General features: G+C 42.5%; 1 protein-coding gene across 1 annotated transcript in view; it reads right to left on the bottom strand.

The window, feature by feature from the left end:
- ERGIC1 (endoplasmic reticulum-golgi intermediate compartment 1) overlaps positions 1 to 21,547 on the bottom strand; it is a 78,387-nt gene extending 56,840 nt beyond the window's left edge. The window contains exon 1 of the mRNA XM_053376617.1: positions 21,424 to 21,547. Within this exon, the coding sequence (XP_053232592.1) occupies positions 21,424 to 21,443 (20 nt within the window). The 5' untranslated portion in view covers positions 21,444 to 21,547. The remainder of the gene's footprint in view (positions 1 to 21,423) is intronic.
- Between the last annotated feature and the right edge of the window lie 369 nt (positions 21,548 to 21,916).

The following is a 21,916-nucleotide window of genomic DNA, read 5'->3' as shown; positions in this document are numbered from 1 at the left end:
CACAGGCAGAGGAAATAGCTAAACTTCCTGCTCACAGCCCATTAAAACCTCAGCACTGGCGTCGTCTCACTGAAATGACAATAATGCCTTGGCAAACTTGGCAAGGAAGGCAGGAGGAGAAAGAGAGGGGCTTTGGCGTGTAACTAAATAATTGGAAACAGGAAATAGCTGCAGGCTGAAGGCTGTAAAAATAACACTATGTGGATACTATAAAAGGAAGTGTGTTCTTAGAGGGAGAGACAGCCCACTGCAAGATTTTAAAATGTGTTGTCAACATTTCGGGGTTGGGGTGGTTTAATGAGAAGGATGATGTCTTCTCTGGAAATAAGGAAGTTTCTTCTCAGAACTTTTTATTTAAATCGTCTTAAATGACTATCATCTGTGGAATGTCACTGGCAGGGCAGTGGAGGGGAAAACAGATTTAAGGGGGCAAAGAGATTATGTTACATGCATTAACAGAATTCATATATTTATAAAGGATTTTTTTTTTTTAGTAATTAAGTTGACCAGTGGTCTATCTACTTATCTCCACAAGATGTTTGCCAGTCAAGATGCTACTGTACTATTTGGGGCCTACATGGCAAATGTGGCAAGCTAGAAACACCTGCAAGCTATATAGCAATATATTTCTCCTTTTCTTTCACCCTTTTCAGTACAACTGCATTATAAACAGCAGTGTTACCATTTGACATTATTTGTCCTGGGGAAAGTGCTCTTCAATTTCCTCTGCATATGACCCCAGGGAGCACCTAAAACCCATTAGAGCAGGAGTATCTAACCTGTGGCCCTCCAGGTGCTGTTGAACTCCAAATCCCATAGTCCTGCTAGTCAGCCATGCTGTTTGTGCTGGCAGCTCACCACTTGGGAAGAAAACCAGCATTGATATTGAGAAAGAACTGACACCTTGCGGAGGGGCGAATCAGTGACAATCATGGTCAGAGCTGAGAATCAAACTTTTTAAGACTAATACCCTCATCACTATTCTAACCTAGTGCAACTCTCAAACTTTGCACCAAGGAATACTCATCTGCCACAAAGAAATAAATTTGTGAAATAATTTTGCTGGATGCTATGAACTCAAAGCAGCCATTCACAGCGGACAGTGCCTGCTGGGAGCCTGCATGACTCATTGCTCTGGCCTTGCCTCCTTCTAATTAGCCGCCACAGAGACCAGGCAACTCTACTGAGTCCCACTATCTGCCTGATCACATCAGATCATGACAGAACTCCCCAATGGAGGCTGCTTTATGCAATGCTGCATGCGTTACTGCTCTGGCTCTGCCACCTTCCAATCAGAAAAAAAATGCCCAGGACAGTGGCTCAGGCAGAAACAAAGGCAATTGATTCCTCTGAAATCAAGTGTATCTTAATCTTAAAATCTACCCTTGGCAAGTGCAACAAAAGGTGGCATTGTTGAAAGCTTCTATTCATGGTTCCAGCCAGCCAGAAATGCCCTTTTTCCAGGATACGCCATTCCCTTCTGCTTTGACCAGTTTTTAGTTCCCTCACCCCTCCCAACAGTCATCCTACTGTGTCCACTGTTTTTATCTTCTATGGGTCTTCCCCCCCATCTACACATTCTTTTTGTACTTCTGCAAACCTTGGGGTCAGGTCTGTGCTTGGGCTGCTAGCAAACACCTCAGCTTGCTAAATCTGGTAGAATGCTGCAGTGCGATCAGCAACATGCCTCTCAAAGATGTACATGGCCACCACCTCTTAAGGAAAGTGATGCACAACCCGCTCACTAGGGCATACCTCCACCACAGAGGTAGGAGAGCAACAGAGGCAAGGGTAGCAGCTTTCAGAAATGAAAGGGGCGCGGGTTTGTGCGTATGCCACACAGTCGAAGCATTCTGAGCACAGCCTGCCACTTAATTGCCTCTCAGGGTCGTTTTTCTCTCCATACACAAGTGAATCATTCTGGTGGTGAGTCACTGAAGAGAAATGAAATTCCTTAGCCACCTACACTCCACAAGTTCTCAAACAAAGCTGAGGTGTGTGTTCAGGGGGGTGGACAGGGATGGAGATGGGAAAAAAATTTAACAGATAAATTTACAAAAATGTGCAGTTGTTCGCTGAACTACGGGAGAGGAAAAGTTTTCACTGCGGTATATTCAGTCTATTAGTTTGAACCACAGGTTTCCTCTACCCACAACCTCAATCACACTGTGTTATATTGCACAAAGCACTCTAGAACTGAGAGGCACTTCAGGTATAGGCAAAATATTGTTAAACACAGAAACCAAACAGATGAAAAAAGTGAACAAAGAACAAGTTGAATCCACAGCTAATATTTTTTAAACAACCAGGGATAAGAACTGGATGTTTGGATTTGTTCTGTTGTTATTCTTTTTGCATGGAGTGGACGGGCATTGGAAGAAAGCCCCAATTTGTAACAAAGGAAGCCTTTCTTCCAGTGCAGATAGCAGGTGTAGAGGCCCAGATCCAGATCAGAATCACAGCAGGAAGCAAAGGGTTAACATCCCCCTACTCTCCAGAGTCCTGATATGGTTCATGAGCCTCCCAAGTCTGCTATGTACTTTTTTAAGCTATTTAAACAATTGTGTGAATGGCATCTCATCTAGTTTGGCCCTTACAGTATGTAAGAGATGGAATATACGTCAGAGCAAGGCACATTTCCTCTTCCACAACTGTCCAAGCTAAGGATAAAAATTTCAGGTGTAAATTAGCTGACACCCATTTACAACATGCCCACTTAGGGCTAGTTCTCACATGCAACGGATGAGGAGACAAGCACTATGTTTGGGCAGTAGGAGGTGGGAGAAACAATCAGTCCAATTCTCCTCGCAGGATTACATGATGCTCCCCCACAGAAAAAATGAACAGCAACAAATGACCCATTGAGTTTTCATGCAGTTGCTTTAAGGGGGGGGCACAGGTGGGTTAGGAGGGAGTTAAGTACCTACAAACTTTGGGATTTTCCCAAATCTGCTGACACCTCTGTTGTTTATAGGTGGTGGGAGGCATATAAGCATGGGAAGGCAGGAGGCGTCAATTATGTGTAACAGTCTTGAAAATAGTTGCACACGCCATCACTTCGGAGACTGACTCTGCAAGTTAAGTCAATAAATCAGTTATGCAGCAGCATAGTCCATACATCAGTAGAATCGCCAATGGGTTCCAAGATGAAAACACCAGGAATATTCAACCTACCTAAGCCAAATTAGACAATGAATATATTTTTATATCTGGGTATACAGACCACATCCTAACAAAACAAAAAAAAGCCCTGTTAAGAGAGCATGGTTGCCTGGCACCAGCAGAAGTAAAAGGCACTTGAGAGGCAGCCTTATGCATTTTCCCCAGTAGATCGCTGCAGTCTGCAGGAGAATTTCTCCTGCAACTTCCAAAGGTCTCAAAAGCCTCTTCTGCAGTACCTCACAGCAGGGCTTTTTAGTGTGGCTGCCCCTGTTCTGTGAAACAGATATGATGGAAGCTCACTATCTGCCATTTCCAGAAATGGCTGAAGGTATTTTTGTTCAGAAAGGCTTTGCCAGCTGGATAAATGGATCTTTACCTCATGCCCACTTGTTAGGGTTGTAGACTTGTTTTAAATGTGTCTGTGTTTTTAACTGTTTTTAATCACTTTATATGTAGCTGACCTTCAGACAGTGGTTTAGGAAGTAAAGAATAAAATTGATAATAATAATAATGATGATGATGATAATGGGCAAGCATGACACTATGAGAGAACAAAGCAGAACTTTATATAAGTGAACAACATCAAGTCTGAAACTAATTCAAAACATTCTGTTCAGGAAATCTATTCAAATTTGGGGGCAAATACACTGAACGAGTTCTTTACAGGAACCACTGAATGGAACCAGAAGAGAAATACCAATGCTTATGCATTTGAAGGTCATTGCAATCTGATCTAACAAGAATTTTTCAATCCTAGCCTCCAGCCTCAAATATACAGTGGTACCTTGGTTTGCATACATTTTGGTTTACAAACACATCAAACCAGGAAGTGCGTGTCCTGGTTTGGAACATTTTTTTTATTACAATTCATTTTTGGGGGGATTATGAACAAAAAAAATTTGGAGGCCCCATTGGCGAAAGTGCGCCTTGGGTTACAACCTGTTTTGGTTTACAAACGGACCTCCGGAACAGATTATGGTTGTAAACCAAGGTACCACTGTACTGGCTAAAAGAAGGATTGCCCCGCCCTCGCCTTCTGGAAATTTCTATTACTTAAAGATATTTCATTCACAGGGAGATGAAGTAGAGAAATAGGACTGCTACATTTTCTGAAAAGGCTCACAAAAATACTACATTTTTTCCACACTGCAAATCCAGTTATGTACCTAGAAAGCAAAATACTGGTGCCCAACATTCCGGGTGTTAATGCATAGTTTAAACTACATACTCCAGAATGCCCAGTAAAGCCACACTAGGAGACTGTTTCGGCCAAAGGATGCATTTATTGCCAGCACTGGGGTGGGGTGTGTGGGGAGGAGAGAGAATATGCACGAACAAGGGGCATACTTTGGTCAATAAGACATCTGAACTGGTTCAGTTTAGGCCCATGTCCACATGACAAATGGTGCTATGTTAACCATAACTGGGTTAAAAAAACAGCTGCCTGGGACAACATTAAATGTGTGTGTAATCTCATCTCACAGAAGATTACACTACATGATGCCTGAAAGAAGACTGATTTTTAATTTAAAGATGCTTAATTAAAATATACCACACACAATTAAAGATATTCAATTGAATGAGCAGGAGTCAACGAGACCCCCAACTCTCTGCAGCAGATTTTGGGGGTATGCAGGGGGCTGCAAGGGGAGGAAAAGAAGGAGAAGTCTGCTTCTACAAGCAGACCAACATGGTTGAATGTCACTCTGAAAATTATTTTTTTGTTTAAAAATCTGACAAGTGTTGACAAATGAAATAATTTGCGTTTAACACTGCTTGGTGAATAGTCAATACAACTATTATACATCATTATTATACATAACATTTATCCTTTAACATAATCACAACTACCTGAATTTATTGCATTTCACTTTGCCTCTGACCTCACAGCTAACATATTTATTTCCCAGCACCAGGGACAGGAAAGCTGTGACTCTCCAGACTATTACTGCCATCATCCTGGACCGTGGGCCATGCTGGCTAGGGCTGATGGGAGTTGGGAGCCCCAGAGATTCTCCACCCCATTCATCTGATAACAGTCTACATATCTGATGAAGTGGCTCTAATCCACAAAAACGTCACAAGACTTTTATGATGCACTGTTATTAATGCTAAATTCTCTCATCCTTCAGCAACTGATATGGTGCTCGCTCTCTCTCTCTCTCTCTCTCTCTCTCTCTCACACACACACACACACAACACACCTCATTACAGAAGGAAATACGACTTTGCCAGCTCCTGAATAAAAAATAGGAACTGAGTCACTCAGTTATTTGTTCTGCGGATACCTTTCTGCAGTGCACCTGCTCTCAACATAATGTAGTGTGGGTTGATACGGAGGAGGTTTGATATGGGTGAATGGGTGAATGGCCCTGCATTGTGCCATATGTTTGGGGGGGCTGCCTATTGAACATTGTCAATTCGGAGCCTCTGGTTCTATTAAAAGATCCTTTCAAACACAGTAAATTATGCCCTTCAGTGATTTTTAGCTTATTAAGCAAGCTAAAACTGAAGCCAAGCATTCATTTTTCACACTATATAAGGCCAACCAGTAGAAGACACTGGAAAATGAAGTTAAAATAGCAAGATGCATAAAAAGGGCATTCTCTGTAGCCGTATGACGGTATAGGAATAGGAAGGACTGGATATAGAGAGCTTCTTGTTGCTATTTTTTAAATAGCAGTTCCTAAAAGGCTATTCTACTACAGGCCAAAATAAATAAATAAACTTTTGACCTTTCAGCTTCATTATCTATACTAGCTCACCATGTAACAATGCTTTTGGAAAGGATATTGGGAGGTACCTGCAAACTTCCTTCCTCCAATGTCAATATCTTTAGTTATGAAAACTAATAAAAGTTCTCATGATATATCTGAGAGTATACGCAGGAAAGGCCAATGCTTTTACAAATTCAATCTCACAGCTCTTTTCTTTACCCAACACACAAATCCAGGGGTGGAAATGAAGGGAAGTAGGAGAGAATCCATACAGGGAAGTCAAGACTGTAGTACATGGTGCATGCACAAATCCATATGCTTAGTTCACAAAATAAGGGACTCTGATGTGGGAATTTGCACCATTTGACCTGCAGATCTATCCCCCACCCCAAAATCCCAACTATAGGACTCTAGTTACTCCATAGTTAGTCCAGTTATAGGACTCAGCACATATTTGAGGGCATTCACTGTTTTCCAATTTATTCTGATGAAACGGGTATAGAACTGGATCCAGAAACAGGATTGTCAATCACACAATGATACAACAATGCCAGGTGACTCATTTTCCTTTAGCTACACAGTTTGAAATCAAACTGTTGTGGTCAAAGGCACAACTCTTTGCAAGCACCAATGATAAGATCATTATCTATACTTGCAAAGTAAGGGAGCACCCAAAAGGCACCATCAACAAAGAAGGCCTGCTTGCACAGGAACAATCTGGAACTCATTTTAAGCTCCTAGTTGTTCCTTTGGAGCCATACCCTTACCTGCCTTGCACCTGACACCACATATGTCAGGTGCAGGGCAAGTTGGCAAAGGGGAGGTGGTTTTTTTTTGGGGGGGGTTATATTGGAACTAGTTAGGCCAATGGAACAGGAGGTTCCTCACCCCTGAGCTAAGCCACAGCACTGAAAACAGGTTCCGAGGCTAAGCAAATTAAACCCACCCAACCCTTCAATACCCTTTAGGAAAGGACATTTAATCACACCCATCAAGCATGTTGAGAAGCATATTATTTAATAACGAGCGAGTTCCAACTTTTCCTTGGGTCACTGCTCTGAAACAATGATCACAGGATAATTTATCTTTGCTTCTTTAGTAATGCTAGGTCACAGGCACTCAAATCCTAAACAGTTAGAACAGCCAGAAACAATACCATGGGCCTGGCAAGAGCACCACGTTCTCTGAGAGAGATGGCTAGATTACTCAAGCTTAAAATAAAACCATAAAAGGTTCCTCTCCTATGCACTCTACAGAAGGTAACATCAATCAACCTTTTACCCCATGGTGGTTGCTAGCGCTCTTACTGGATGGATTTGCAAGGTAGCATGGCCATACTTAAATTTGCCCTGCCGTGCAGCTAGATGCACCGAACAGCTCTGTATGTAGTTGCATGCATGATCTGTAAATGTACCTGTAGCCTTAGTGGAAGCTACCAAGCTTGGAACTTCTCTTCGGATGACTTGGATCAGAGACGTGTTTTTTTCTAGAGGCTGCAGGTGCCAATCCCAGGTGAGAAAAGACTGACTAGATGTGCAACATCTATGCACCTCTCTAGTAGACGTGCTGCTGTCAACTCTACTCACGTTGCTGTTCAAGGACTCTATCGTTCTGTGCGGCCACTCAAGAGTCTGTGCTGTCACTTGGTCCTATCATTTGCCAGAGCTTCCCACTCACTGGATATCAAAGTATCTTAAATTATGTTTACAAAGGAATCTTTTCATCCATCTTGGATCTTATGCCCCTTTCCAAGCTAGTGTGCGCTCTCTGTTGAGAAGAGCCAGGAAGCTTGGTTGGCTGGACTTAGCACAGATAATGTCTACCTGGTGACCCTGTAGTGCCAGGAAATGCCAAGAATGCAGAATGAAAAGTGATGGTAATGAGTATTGGCAATTACCAACTAAAAGCTGCTTGTTAATACCACAATATAGCAGGGATAGGAGAGCAGACCCTTGAAAGAGCAACACCTTTGTCTTAACTCACTGATAATCCAACATTATTGCAAGAACTGAATGGTCCTCCCTGAGCTGCCATCAGATATCTTTTTCTGGCTCCCATTAGACAGCCTACTGAATAGCCTCTTAAAAGTCGAATACCTTATAATGTTTGCTTCTGAGGTTGCATTTGACCTCACTGCAGACACAGGAATGGTCACTTGGCTCATGAGGTCATTCTGACATTAAAAGCATATATTGGTCATAGGCCAATGAGGTTATTTTCTTCCCACCATCACTGAACTCTTCTTATGGGCGGGGGAACAGGGCACAGCCAAGTCCATCAATCCTCTCTAGGAAGTGAGATGAGTTACAGGCAAGACCAACTAACCTGTGTTGTGCTGGTCTAGCTTCCTCCAGAGTTCCAATATGGATGTTCAGTTTGTGTAACTGATTCCCCAATACTTCAATCACTTGAAGGCCTTGACATTCTAGCTTCCAAATTTAAAACTTTTGCAGGTTTGAAATAGTTTTCCAAGGAGCCACCAGATGATAATTACTCATCTCCTCCCAAATAGAGCAGTGGGGAGCCCTCCTTAATTTTAACTCCCCGCCCCCAGCACACACTAAAAGTGCAACATTTGTTATTCAGATTACACAGAACACACAAAGTTATTTATTATCTTAAAATATTCCCTTTATTTTTTCACACATCCCCAAGATGACTTTCTAAAGTGAGTCATACAGGAGAAATCAAACTGTGGCATCAGCTACAGCAAAAAAACCCATTTACAAGCAGAAGCCTACTTGGATAGCTTCTGTCTTACGACTTAGCACTTAATTATTGTTACAAACAATGTGCAACAGCACAATGACCAATATTAAGAAAGAAGAAGTTGCTGTTCTAGGTTTAAAGGAGCAAGATAATTTCGCAGTTTTACAGAATCCACGGCCACTTTTTCTATTTCAGACCTTCAAACAAAAGCCAACAAAACTGGATAACAAATCCTGCTTAGTGTGTCTGTAGTTGTGCTTTTATGTGCTTGATTGATTAGTTGATTGATTGATTGATTGATTGATTGACTGATTGTTCTTCTTGTTGTTTAGAATCAAACAGAAGCAGGCCACATAATTCAGCCAACCCCTTCCACATCCTAGTCCAAAGGAATGAAGGAAAAGGGGAGGAGTGGGTTAAAAAGTCACAGTTCATTTTTAAAATCATGTGCTGAGTACAGAAGAAGAAAAAAGGACAAAAACAACAGGGAGCGTTGCTACTTTAAAAACTTAAGAAATTTTATTTATGCCACCTGGTGCCGTCTAGTCCATGGAAGATTATGCCATAATAAGCATGTTAGCCTTTTAAGCTGCCACAAGACACTTTGTGATTTTTGCCACCCAAGACTAACACTTCTGGAATAAGGTGCAGAAAGATCATTTCAAGATTTTTTGAAGGTTTAAAAGGACTTACGGCATCACATAGGTCGAGAGGAGGGGGGAGGGAAGAATATTTTATTCCAAATTGCCCTGTCACACTTTTTTATATAATGCTGCTCTGCCAGTTTTTTTTGTGTTGACAATGATGGGTCAGAATTTGCAGAAGATGCCAACATCTTTCACACTGCTGTTTCATTTCCTTTTAAAAGAGTGACATTTAAAACATATTTTTCTTCAACTGAAGGGAAGAGTTTTTTCAGAGTTCTAGAAACTGTCCAATTCCATTGGCCAATTATATCTAATCCAATACACCTAAGGAAAAAGATGGAGAAGGGCCACAGTTCAGTGGTAAACTGTATGTTTTGTATACAGAAGACCCCAGGTTCAACCCACATCATCTTAGGGAAGTTTTCAATGTGTGATGTTTTATTCTGTTTTTCATCTGTTGGCAGTCACCCAGAGTGGCTGGAGAAACCCTGTCAGATGGGTGGGGTGGGGTAGAAATAAATTATCATCATTATCATCATCATCTTCAGAGACAGTTGAGAAAAATGCCTGAAGTCCTGAGAGCCACAGCCAGTTTGTGTAGACAGGATGGCACAAGGGTCTGAGCACGATGGACCACTGATTCGACAGTATAAAGAGTTTCCAATGAGATAGACATTTTGGATTTTCTAGCTTTATTGCATTTATATCCCACCTGTACTCCAAGGAGCTCTGTGTGGCGTACATAGTTCTCTTCTCCCCATTTTATGCTCACAAAAACTCTTTTGTGTGTTAAGTTAAGCTGAGAGCGAGTAATTGTCCCAGTGAGCTTCATGGCTGAGTGGGGATTTGAACCCTGGTCTCCCAGGTCCTAATCCAGCACTCTAACCACTACACCACACTGTCACATAGAGCTACAACTCAAAAAGCCAGAACATAAGGGCCAAAGTACTCTTTCATGGTGCTCTGCATTGTGAAGCACATTCCAATGTTGCTTATCACACGGGTAATTACAGGCACAGTTGTAGGCCCCTCTCCTCACCTTGCCAGTACTATGCAAAAACACCAGAATCATTTATATTTTATACAAATAATTGTATTTATACACTATAATAATACTGTTTGAAATAACAAATGTAACCAAAAACAAAGTAAATGAGGCAGCTTTAATGAAATACTTCATTATGCAGCAGGACTCCATTACTTTATAGCTGTAGAGTGAAGGGAAAGAGCCACAGGGGACACAAATACTCTCCCTGTTCTCTTTACCGCATCTTGCTCACTTAGTTCATTTTGTGTGGGTGGGAGCATAGAGCACAACGCTGCAGAACTCCACCACAGAATTGTGACGACTTGTGGACAATGCAGCACAGCAACAGGAATACTCTCCCAAAACAGCAAGCCGAAATTTCCCGTCAGTTACCACAAATACCAGGGCCAGCCCAAGACATTTTGCTGCCTGAGGAAGAAGACAAGATGGTGCTCTGAGGCCCACCCCTCCATTTCATGCACAGAAGCTGAATGGACTGGCAGTTGAATCTTACGTCAACACTGGCAACGGTATGGCATCCTCCAGTGCGCCTGAGGGAAGCAGGCTCGTTCAGGCCTGTGGCACTGATCTCTGACAGAGAGGAATCGCCAGGAGCTCAAGAGGCGAGGGAAAGGGGCTGTGGCTGCTGCCACTCCCAACATCTACTTCCTGAGATGAATTGCTTCTAGTGGAATGGCCAGTCCTGCCCATTGGTAAGCACCAATGAACCTTCATAGTTTTGTTATACATTTTGAAGCCAGCTAAACCTTCATAACTGCATCATGAACTGTGTGAGGAAAGTACAAGTTACGCAATTTTTTTCCTTTGCAGAAGCAATAACAATACATACTTAACACCTGTATAGCAATTTCAAACGTTCAAAGCACTTCACACACATTATCTAGTTGTAGTTTTTGTGGCACCCCTGTAATGTAAGCCAGTATCATTCTTGTCCATACTGCAGATGGCAGGGGGCTGTGGCTGAGACCAGAGTGATTTACCTAAGGTTAACCAGGGAGTTCATAGCAGAGGCACAATTCAAACCAAGGCCTTCCCAGTTAATAGCTCAGTCTCTTAGCCCTATGCTACACTGCAGGAAAGGTGTGTAAATATTACTGTCCCATAATGCAATCTTTCTCCATAGGTATGACTCATGTAAGAATGGAAAAAAACAAAAACAAAGGAAGTTATTCTCCAAAACTTGAACATGAATCTTTATGAAGCTGACCAAACACCTATTCTAAGCAGGATGAATAAAGTGTTTGTTTTAAATGCCTACTGATTATTAAGTGACTAAGCGATTAACATCTGTCAAACAGATAAAATGAAGATAAGCACACTCTTCCAGTGTCCTCTGGCTTTTAACTTACTGGTTGGCCACACTCGGAACTGAGGAACAGGAACACCAATCAGAACCAGTCTGCTCCTCCCTTTTAATTCCAGTTTCAAAAGCTAATTGAAATTAAGCAGAGGAAGTTTCTCAAGAGAGGAGGAGAGCAGGAGACCAGCAAACAAGGATGTAGCACTATTTGGGACGGGCATATTAATCTCATTAAGTAGAACAGAACACCAATGAGGTACTCACTCAGGAAGAGTACGGGAGGCTAAAACGCTGGGGTTACTGAGTTGCCTAGCTGAAAAACAGAAGGTTATATTCAAATGCAAACCCTTGAGTCATCTCCCTAGCTAAACAAAATGCAATCTATGTGCCAATCATAAGCCCATTTATTGTTATCACAGGAGAGGCACATCTATGGAGAAGTCTCCTGTGGTCCCAGAAATTAGGAAAGCAGTCCCCTGCCACACACCAAAAAAGGCACAAAAGTTACTGGGGTTTCCGGTGTCCATTCTTGGTGTGAACTAACCTGTGCAACTCCAGACCTTCGATCTTACTGGCTTCCTATGCAAACTGGTGGCCACATCACTGTAAGCTGCAAAGAAGTGCCATGCTACTTGAAAAAGACTACATGTTCGCTGAAAAGGTCCAGGGAACATTTTCTAATGCTTGAAAGGGATTGCATCCTAAATAGATGCAACCTGCAAAGCACTAGCTGGCTTTTTTTAGCAGGACGAAATGCAGACACCTATCCATCGTGGTTGAAGACTGTGCTTTGCATAAGTTTGTGGAACTATATCCAAAATCATTTTATAACAGAAAAAAAAAATTCCTCTCTGCTACAGGTCATGGGAATTCTTGTTTTGAAACACACATGCCAACTATTATTACACTTTATCTACTGTGTTCGTTCAGTTTCACTAATTTGGAGGTTTGGCTAGAATAGTATTTGGGAATGCATGTATGTGTGTGCATGCACTGAACATGTACACTGAAGATTTGCTCTGAACCTTTTGCAGGCGTGTCCGATAAGCCTCTCTGATGGCTTTATCAGAATATTTCCCAGGCTTACTACAGAGTTAAAGTGGTTGGACGATGTGTGAAAAACCACATTAGACAAATCTGACTTTCGAAGCTAAGTTTGTAGATTCAGCTTGCGCTTAATGCCAAAAGTCTGTCCTTTCTATTGGGCAGCAAGAGTGTAAAAGCAAAAAAATAATATAAGCATGATGTTGAATTCCCCTCCTCTTTAAGCCAGCCAGCGACATGGTTACATCATCAGAGAGGAAAATATATTCAAGTAACAGGAGAAATATGTTCAAGTAATAGAAGTGGTATTCAAGGAGACCAACCCATTTTTGGACTGAAACCTAAAAAAGTCACTGCAAGAGAAGCAATGAATGAATACAATGCACAATAATATTTCCCTATTGGCTCTTTAAAATGCAGATTGCAGAGCAAGAGGCACCACTGCTCACCTACATCCTGTGCAATCTTGACATCACCTGATTCTCACTATACTAACTGAAGGTAGCTGCGCAACTCAAGTCCACACCATGCTGAAATAGAAACAAAGGCACCTATTTTGATATATTATTTTGATATATTAATTTGATATATATTAATAACAAATAATAGTGGGGGGGGGGAAAGGAGGCAGAGAAAGGAACGATGAAGGACATAAGAAAAATTCTTTCTAGCACAGCTTGTGAGGGCAGCAAGCATCACAGGTATGTGGAAAAGCTCCTTTACACCAGATAGGGGTCAGGACTTCGCATATGGAAGCACTGGTGGTTTACTAATCAAAGAAGTATTTCTCTGAGAGATAGAAGTAAATTTCCTAGGCTGCCTTGTTGGTACAATTGTAAACATCCAGAATTTGCCATAGTAATTTCTACAACGACTTGGATCCTAAGATCCTACATATGGGAAGAGGCAATTTTCATTGGTAGTTCCTTCCCCCTTGCAGCTCCCTTTGCTTCTGTACAATGTGTTTTGGAGGGTTGGGGAACCCTCTGGGACAGAATAGGGAGCTGTGCTGAGACTGGCAGCGGGGTATGGAATCAGGAAATCACATTTCCCTCTCTTCTGCCAGCCAAGAGTGGGGTACAACTGCCCCAGGCCTCAGATGGCTAAGCTGGTGCAGCGGGGAGGGGGGCCTACCAGGGGCCTGCCGGACTTACTCTGTCAAGTCAAGAAAACCCATCCTCCACAGGCCTGCTGTCAGCACAAGTCTCTGCCAATTTGGGCCCCTTCCTTTAATGGAAAGAGCCCGTCTGGCAGGAGCAGGGGAACTCACAATCAAGGTTAACACATTATCTTTGTGTCATAATTATGATATATGATGTTTCCCACCATGGTATGAGGTTTTATGTTTTTGTTTGTTTGTTTTTAAGAGAAAAGTAGGATTTTAATTCAGTGTGTTTTGATAAGAGTGCCACTGATTCAGTTTTGAATTAAACTGTAAATTAAACTTCTAACAGTTTGCATTAAAATCAGATTTTTTAAATTTACAATTTAAAATCCAATTTAAAAAAATTTAAGTATTTTTTATTAGAAACTAGGCAATTTTTAATCCAAATTCACAATTGTTTATCTAGTTTCCATACCTTTAACACTGTGTGAGCCACTGTCCCTCAATTCACACATATTAGCAAATTCACTTTGTGTTCTGTGAGCTGCCATTTATGACTGACTGCCACTAGAAATCCTTCCCAATCAAATACCTGGTATTGGCTGAAAAGGACAAAGGGACCCTTCAGCAGTACAATCTGCCCCATGTGGTCTAGCATGCTCTGTAATAGAATAGTAATCATCCCAATCCTTGGTTGAAGAGCAATGTTTTGCCTGTAGCCTAAAATATATATAATGAAGGCGCCAGACAAACCTCGCTGGGGAGAGCATTCGACAAATGGAGGGCCAGTGCAGAAAAGGCCCATTAGGTAACATTTTCTCTCAGCAGTCACATATTCCCTTAGCAACTTACCCAAGTACTGCTTAGTTCTGGTAAAGATAGGATATTGAGGAGATGCTGAGTTATACAACAACATTCTGGGATGTACTATATGAGGAGAAAGCGCTACAAAAATATTTCTAAGTATCTCCTTAATAAGGACAGATGACATCACAAACCCTATTTAAATCATACTGCGCACAGTGAAGTCTGGGCACTAAAATACCACATGTGGAATAGAACAATATTTTATGTTTATACGGCATTACCTCAAGTCAACCACAACACCTGGCTTTCAGACATATTTATAACCCAATTTTCCAGCCATAGTCACCCACATTTTGCAGAGCTAAGAAGAAAGACAGTTGCTCTTGTTAAGTTCTTACTAACCAGCCACAAAAAAATTACTAGAGACTTCCTAACCAAGTCCAGATTTCTATTTTATTATACAGAGGCTTTTGCCAAATTAACATCAACCTGAGATTAGAACTGGGTCACATAAGTTTATATAATACATTTTATAAGGGCTCTCAAATTTTAATTTCAGAGTATGTGCCTTAGGTCCAATGGTAAGGAAAACAAGTCAAAAGTCCAAAAATCCTTTTCACTTAAGAGCTAAAATACGAGGTTTTATGTGCAGTGAATCACAGTAATTCCATTAGGTTTATGCAAATGTAGAGACCTTTATAGAACCCACTGATAGTGTAAAATGGTTTCTCATCCACTACTTCCAGTACACACAAGTGTTACTAGCTACAAAACTAAATTTTTAAATTTAATCCAAAAAGTTAGCATATACTGTATTTCATGTATTTTGACTTTCTTGTACACTTGAGCAAGCAAATTAAAAGCTTCTTCTCTTCATCATTAAAACTGGCACCTTTGTAATGAATTTCTGTTCCTTTACCAATAAGCTATCTCAGGTCACCAGTTTGCTCACCAAACTCAGAGTGCTGGTCACTAATCAAAGCAACTGTTTAGAAAACCGTTTTAGAAGCAAAGTAAAATTAGTAACACAGTCACTGCAAAATTATTCTTACACATTGCCGTTCAATGGATAAGATCATCATTAATACACATTTTGCTATTTTCCATGAGCAAACACAGATGCCTATATATAATCTGTTCATCATTCACACTCACCTTCACCCACAGCTTCCACCGCTCCTAACTACGTACGTTCAGGAGATGCTACCATAAGCAGGTTGCACTTGAACAATGATATCACAGACGTGGTAATGTCAAAAGTGAGAATTACAGCTTTACAGTCCCCCACCCCACTTTCTGTGTTATATTCCTTTCTGTGTTATATTCTTTTCTGTGTTATACTCCTACATTGCAGGGGGCTGGACTAGATGACTTTTGGGGTCCCTTCCAACTCTACAGTTCTATATTTAGTAGAAAATATGGTCAGTTAAAACCAGATGAGTAGGATGTACCTCCCAGGATAGGGACATCCAATAAGGGGGTGGGGGGAATAGATGAAACTTTAGCCATCTTTTTCCAGATCTAAGACGCCTCAGGTGCTTTAGCCTTTTTTCGCAGGTTAGATGCTTCAACCCCATGATAGTTATGGCTGTCCTTTTCCACACCCTTTCCAGCTCTATAAGATCCTTTTTGACTTTGGGTACCCATACAAAGAGCTGCCGTAGCATCATAAGCCCTTGCAGAGGTATGGAACCTGAGGCCTAGAAGCCTAATGAAGCCCCTCCACACTCCCCCACCAGCCCTCCTCCATGCCCTCAGGTGCTTTTTACCTGGCTGGAATGTGCCCTTGAACTGTGTCAGTGCATCTTGCTCGCCCAAATAGAGGATGGAGAGACTTCTTGGAATGAAGTCTACTGGAAAAGGTTAAAGGGTCACATCTGTGGTCACACCCACTTTTGCCTCTAAACCCATCCATCACTAGCATGCAGCCCTTGGGCTAGAAAAGGTTCCCCCCATCCCTGTTGGATGATGTAAATGGTCAGAAATTGCTCTGACTGAAGTTACATTTATAAGTGACCGCCAGGTACTTACCATTGTTACTAGGTGCTAGAAAATGTCAGAGCATTAATATCAGTTGGTTTACTAAACAAGGAGTTTACACAGGCTATATCTCTTATCTCTTGTTTATTATAAAAAATACACCTACTGCCGCATAGCCTCAGGACTAACATTATGTTCCACATGGAAAGACTAAACAAACATCTTTACAGAACCAATTTAGTACATAATTTTGCTCATAAACTGCCCTGCTTTATCACGGCCCATGTAAGGCTTATGGGAAGAACAAGCAGTACAAGTTATCAAATCAGTAGATGAATACAGTTCTCCAGAAAAGCCATTTCTTATACATTTCAATACTTAACATACTTCCATGAATATAGGTCCCACTGGACACAAATGAGGATTGATTCTGAATAGACATGTATAGGATTGCACTGTCAAAAACTTATTTTCCCCAATAGCCAATTATATGAGATCTATATACACTAGCAAATGATTACGTGTCAAGGTCCTTCGGGGGGGGGCTCAGAGGAAAAAATCAAGAAAGAAGCAGTGGAAGAAGCACTGAGTCAGCTACCAAATAACTAACACAGAGCAGAAAACCATTATTTCAAAGGCAGGCCATCATGGAATCTGCTATCAGAAAGTAATAGTAATTGGCAGGAAAGGGAATCTTATCTATCCACGTACGCCACCTTCTCTAACCTGGTGCCCTCCAGAAATTCTGGACTTAAAACTCTCATCAATCACCCCAGTCCAGCACTGGCTCAGGCAGTTGACAACTACAGTCCAAACATCTGGCAGGTAGCAGGTTGGAGAAGACTACATTGGAGGAAGAAGCAAACTGCACACCCCAGTACATCAATACGTAATTTAAAATTCACATCTTAAGTGTTGCCTGTGTAGAGACTCCACTCTTAAGGCTTGCAGCTCTGGTTCTTTACTTGGCGCATTTGCAGACGGGTTATTCCTTTAATGAGGGATATTTATGGAGTGTGGGGGAGTATTTCTACTGCATGTTCACTGTTTGTCTAGCTGCTGGGAACAGAACTGGACTATTTAGGCACACAGATATTACATTCCGGGCCACATATCGTTCTGGGCAACTTATGAAAGAAATGAGGTAGCAATAAGGTTCTTGCGGCAGCTTAAAACACCTGACTTCCAAGTAACCAAGCATGGAAGAAACAAGATATTTGCCATCTCTAAAGGTAAACTAAAGTAGCAATGTTGCACACAATTTCACAACAACAAACCCCACTGAATACAGCAGAGCTTACTTCCATGAACAGGTTTGTGCAGCTAAGCACTAAATAGGAAGCTCTATCTAACAGATTAAAAGAAAATTGGTGGCAGGAGGGACAAGTCTGGAACCAGGAGGGGGAGGAAGAATCATGCAATAATGACTGCCCTTTGGCGCAGTGCAAGAGGTTATGACTAAAAGGGGCTTAGTTGCCTCTGTGATCAGCCAGGTAGGCCTGACTAATACAATGCACTCCAATGGTAGCCCCTGAAGGCTGTTCAGAAATTTCATCCTGTCTACTGGCAGGAGTTGGGTGACCTGAGATATTTATGTGCTGTAGCTCTGTGGAAGCACGCATGAGCTACAGGCAGAAAGCCTCAGGTTCTATCCCCAGGATTTCCAGGTAGAGATTCCTGTCTATTCTGGGAAACTGCTGCCAGTCAGTGTGCAGTAGCCAAGACCGAACAAGAGAGACCAATAGTCTGATTCAGTTTAAGGGAGCTTTCTGTACCATATGGATTACCTATTCACTTCTGGTTCCAATTCAGAAGAGTTCTATGTAGGAGTTATACTGGTGAATTTGGGGGAAATTGAATCCTTCCATGCTTGCTGCTCTAGGCTACTGAGATAAAAGGGAAAAATACAAATGCAACTGAAAGATTTGTTTATTTTTCAAAGAATTTGAGATTGGGAAATTAAGTCACAAGTTAAAGAAAAGCACTAAGAGTATCTGAAACCTTAGCCAAGCATCCGTTTCAAACTAATCCAGCACATTTAAAGTGCATAAAGGGAACATAAAACAACGTTCCTTATCATTCAAGTATTCATGTTTGTCAACAGGAGCAGAACAAATTCTGGATCACTCAAAGACAAACACTCTTAATATAATGCTTCCTATTCAAAATACTTTGCATAATAATTCCTGCTGAGCATGACAAGCAGCATTAGTACCTGGACAGCTTCCCAAATAAATTTTAATATATGTTAGTCAAACAAGTGCAGAGATTAGGTAGCTCTACTGACAAGAAAAGCACAATATATGCCATTGTCCCATGTTTCCTGGTCACTGTTTGTGTTGTGGAGAACAAGTGTTTTTCCATTGCCAGTTTAAGGAGGCATGAATTATTCAACTGTACCCTGAGATTTCTTTCCCCAACACACCCAGGTGCCTTGAAGTATCTGATGGAGAAAGAGTAACATGTTATATAATAATAATAATATGTTTGGAAAATCCTTAACCTTCTACACACCTACATGTTCCTCCAAAACTACACCTTGCATGCAACCACCCTATGTCCAGTCGTCAGGCCACCACACCCTCCCTTTATGCCTGCTGCTTGTGTGTTAACTTATGTCATAAGGCCTTGGGGCAGGGACCTCATAAAATACCAGGTGCATCTGAAGTGTTATATAATAATAGTATGTTTCCATTAATAAGGACAACATCCTCACCTGTGTTTCCCCACCCCTCAGGGAAAGATGTAAGCACACCTAGTAAATGTATGCAGAGGTGGTACCCTCTCAAGACGCAGGTGGAAGGAAGTACACAGGGAACTGCATTGCCCCATGTTATGAGGGCAAATGAGGTTTTCAAGCTTGGCTGTGGAATCTTTGGCATCAAGCACCTTTAGACAAGCAAACAGAAACTGCTCTCTCAGGCATGCCTACCAACAGAAGAGCCAGAGAACAAGATTCACTTGTCTCACTCGGTTGCAGAAAAAGAACTTTTTAAAGGCACTACAAACTATCTACCCCCCAAAATAAAGGAAGAACTGTTTCAGTGAAGAAGCATTTTAAAAGTGCAATTTAAAAGCCTGCAATCCTGTAAAATGGGGTGTGGGGTGAGGAGGACCTGTAGCCCTCCAGATGTTATCAGACTCCAACTTCCATCAGCCCCAACCAGCATGCCGCTGGTCAAGAGGTGATGGGAGTGGTAGTCCAGTAAAATCTATAGGGGACCACAGGTTCCCGCCCACTGCTGCATATTAACACAGCTTGCACAGAACAAATTTCAACCAATCCATTTGAGGATCTTCTAATACAATGGGATAATGGCTGAAAATAGTAAGGATTAAGGGAAATGCCGTTTTGCAATCATATAGTCTTTTTCAGACTGCAATGCATAATAGAAATGTTACATTAGCTGGAATGAACAGGGGCAGAAGGAAAAGAAGGTATGGCAGCAAACTCTTGTTTTAAAAAAAGGGTTCACAAGTCTCATATAGCACTATGGAAACAGGCAGAAAGGCTGATATAAAGAGGGGCCAAATGACAGAACATCATTTGTTGGGGATGGGAATGAAAGACTTATGCCAAGGAATGTGTGGCACCTCGCTGGCATCATAAGCAGTTTGATGACGGAACCAATGCATCTGATATAACAGCAAAGACTACTTTGGCAGACAGTTGAAAGGGAAATCAGCATGCTATTTGTGAGTGTGTGATTGAAATAAATCTCAGCTTTCCTGTGTACCTACTCTCCTTAACTCTTATTGTTCTATCCAGCTGTGTCCAGGACACACACCTTATTACTATTCTCCTTTGAGTCACCATGCTTTTATCTTGGGGACTAAAAGAGCTCATCTCAAACCAGCTCCTGGGCATTTCCACTTCTATTCCTTTCAATTCACTCTGACTTCTACATACCTACTGAAGTCATTAAGACTTCTGAGTAGACATGCATAGGATTGTGCTGTCAGTCACTCATCTCAGCGCACCCTTTATGACCCTAAGAAGCACCCAGTTTTGCTCGAGAGCCACTTTTAAGAAGGGGGAAGGAATAAGTGGGCCAACTCTATTGGCCTACAGCATCCTGTTCATCAAACTCAATTTTTACCACTGCCTCCCACCATCACCTTCTTTTGCCTCAAAGTGAATCCACTTCGTACCCTTCTCCAAGCCAGATCTGCCCCAGTGACTGCTACCTCACATTCATGCTTCAAGTACAGAAATCACTATTCATAGGGCAGAAGGGACTTGAGGGAAACATGGGCATTTGACAGAAGTTTTTGGGGGGGTGGGGGTGGGACAAAGCAAAACACTGAATGTGGGGGCAGACTATTACACACAAAAAGAGAAGAACAGTACATTTGGCCTCATATCTGAGAGCTATACATTTTACCTCATATCTCAGGTCTCACAAGTGCTAGAAACTCAGCTTCCCCCACCTTTTTTAAAGGAAATCTAGGGATCAGAGGGTTATGGCTGTGGTGGGGGCCTGCTCTGCCTGGCACCCATGAAGAGAAGGTTCTTTATTACCCTTAGATTAAAGATCAGAATAATTTTAAGAGAAGTGAGATGTGGGCTTTGTTCTACAACCCGAGGCTAAGCCTTTTTCATGGATTTTTATAGTAGAACAGCTGCCCAAATGGGCCCATAAATTGGATGCCCCCCACCCGCTTTCCTTTCCCCGTCCACCGAGCACCGCAGAGGGGCGCTCCGCACCTGAGGGACCGTGGTGCGTGCCCCGCTCCCCACATCCTGATGGGAAAGATGACAGCTGCACCAGCTTAATATTGGGGGGTGCGGGGTGGGATGGGTCCCCCACCCCCATCGCTTGCTGCAAAGGCTCTCCCTGCACATGCATGCATCCATTCATTCTCTCACACACCCCTTTTCTGGGGACGCCGCCCGCACTCACCTCCTGAAATCAAAGGGCATGTTGGTGGCGAACGCAGCTCAGCCTCCCTGCTCCCCGCCCCCCTCCTCTTCCTCCTCCTCCTCCGCCTCCACGGCCGCCACCTCCACCTCCTCTTCCCTGGGATTTCAGGCTCGGTCGTGCCGGCTACAGGGGGCAGGAAGTGACGGGCCCAGCCCGGCCAGGCCAGAGGACGCGCAGCAAGAACTCATTGGGCGCCGGAGAGCGGCCGACGCGCCGCTTCCGCCGCGGAGGGAAAGGGGGCGGGCAGGTGGGCGCTGGGGGCAGAGCGAAGCGAGAGGCGGGGGAGGCGGGGGCGGCGATCCTAAAATCTAGGCACGAGGCGGTGGGAACCCTCCGTCCGCATGCACGCGTCAAACTTTTAAGGGCTGGGAACTTAACAGGTTAAAGGGCGCAGGCGGACGTGTCTGCAAAGAGCGGAGGGCAATTTGCCCGTGATTTAAGAATGCGCTCCTATGCTCGCTTACCTGTCAGT

The sequence above is a fragment of the Podarcis raffonei genome, chromosome 2 (genome assembly GCF_027172205.1).
Source record: "Podarcis raffonei isolate rPodRaf1 chromosome 2, rPodRaf1.pri, whole genome shotgun sequence".
Taxonomy (NCBI): Eukaryota; Metazoa; Chordata; class Lepidosauria; order Squamata; family Lacertidae; genus Podarcis; species Podarcis raffonei.
Note: the sequence above shows the minus strand (reverse complement) of the source record. Positions and strands in the feature narration are given on the sequence as shown.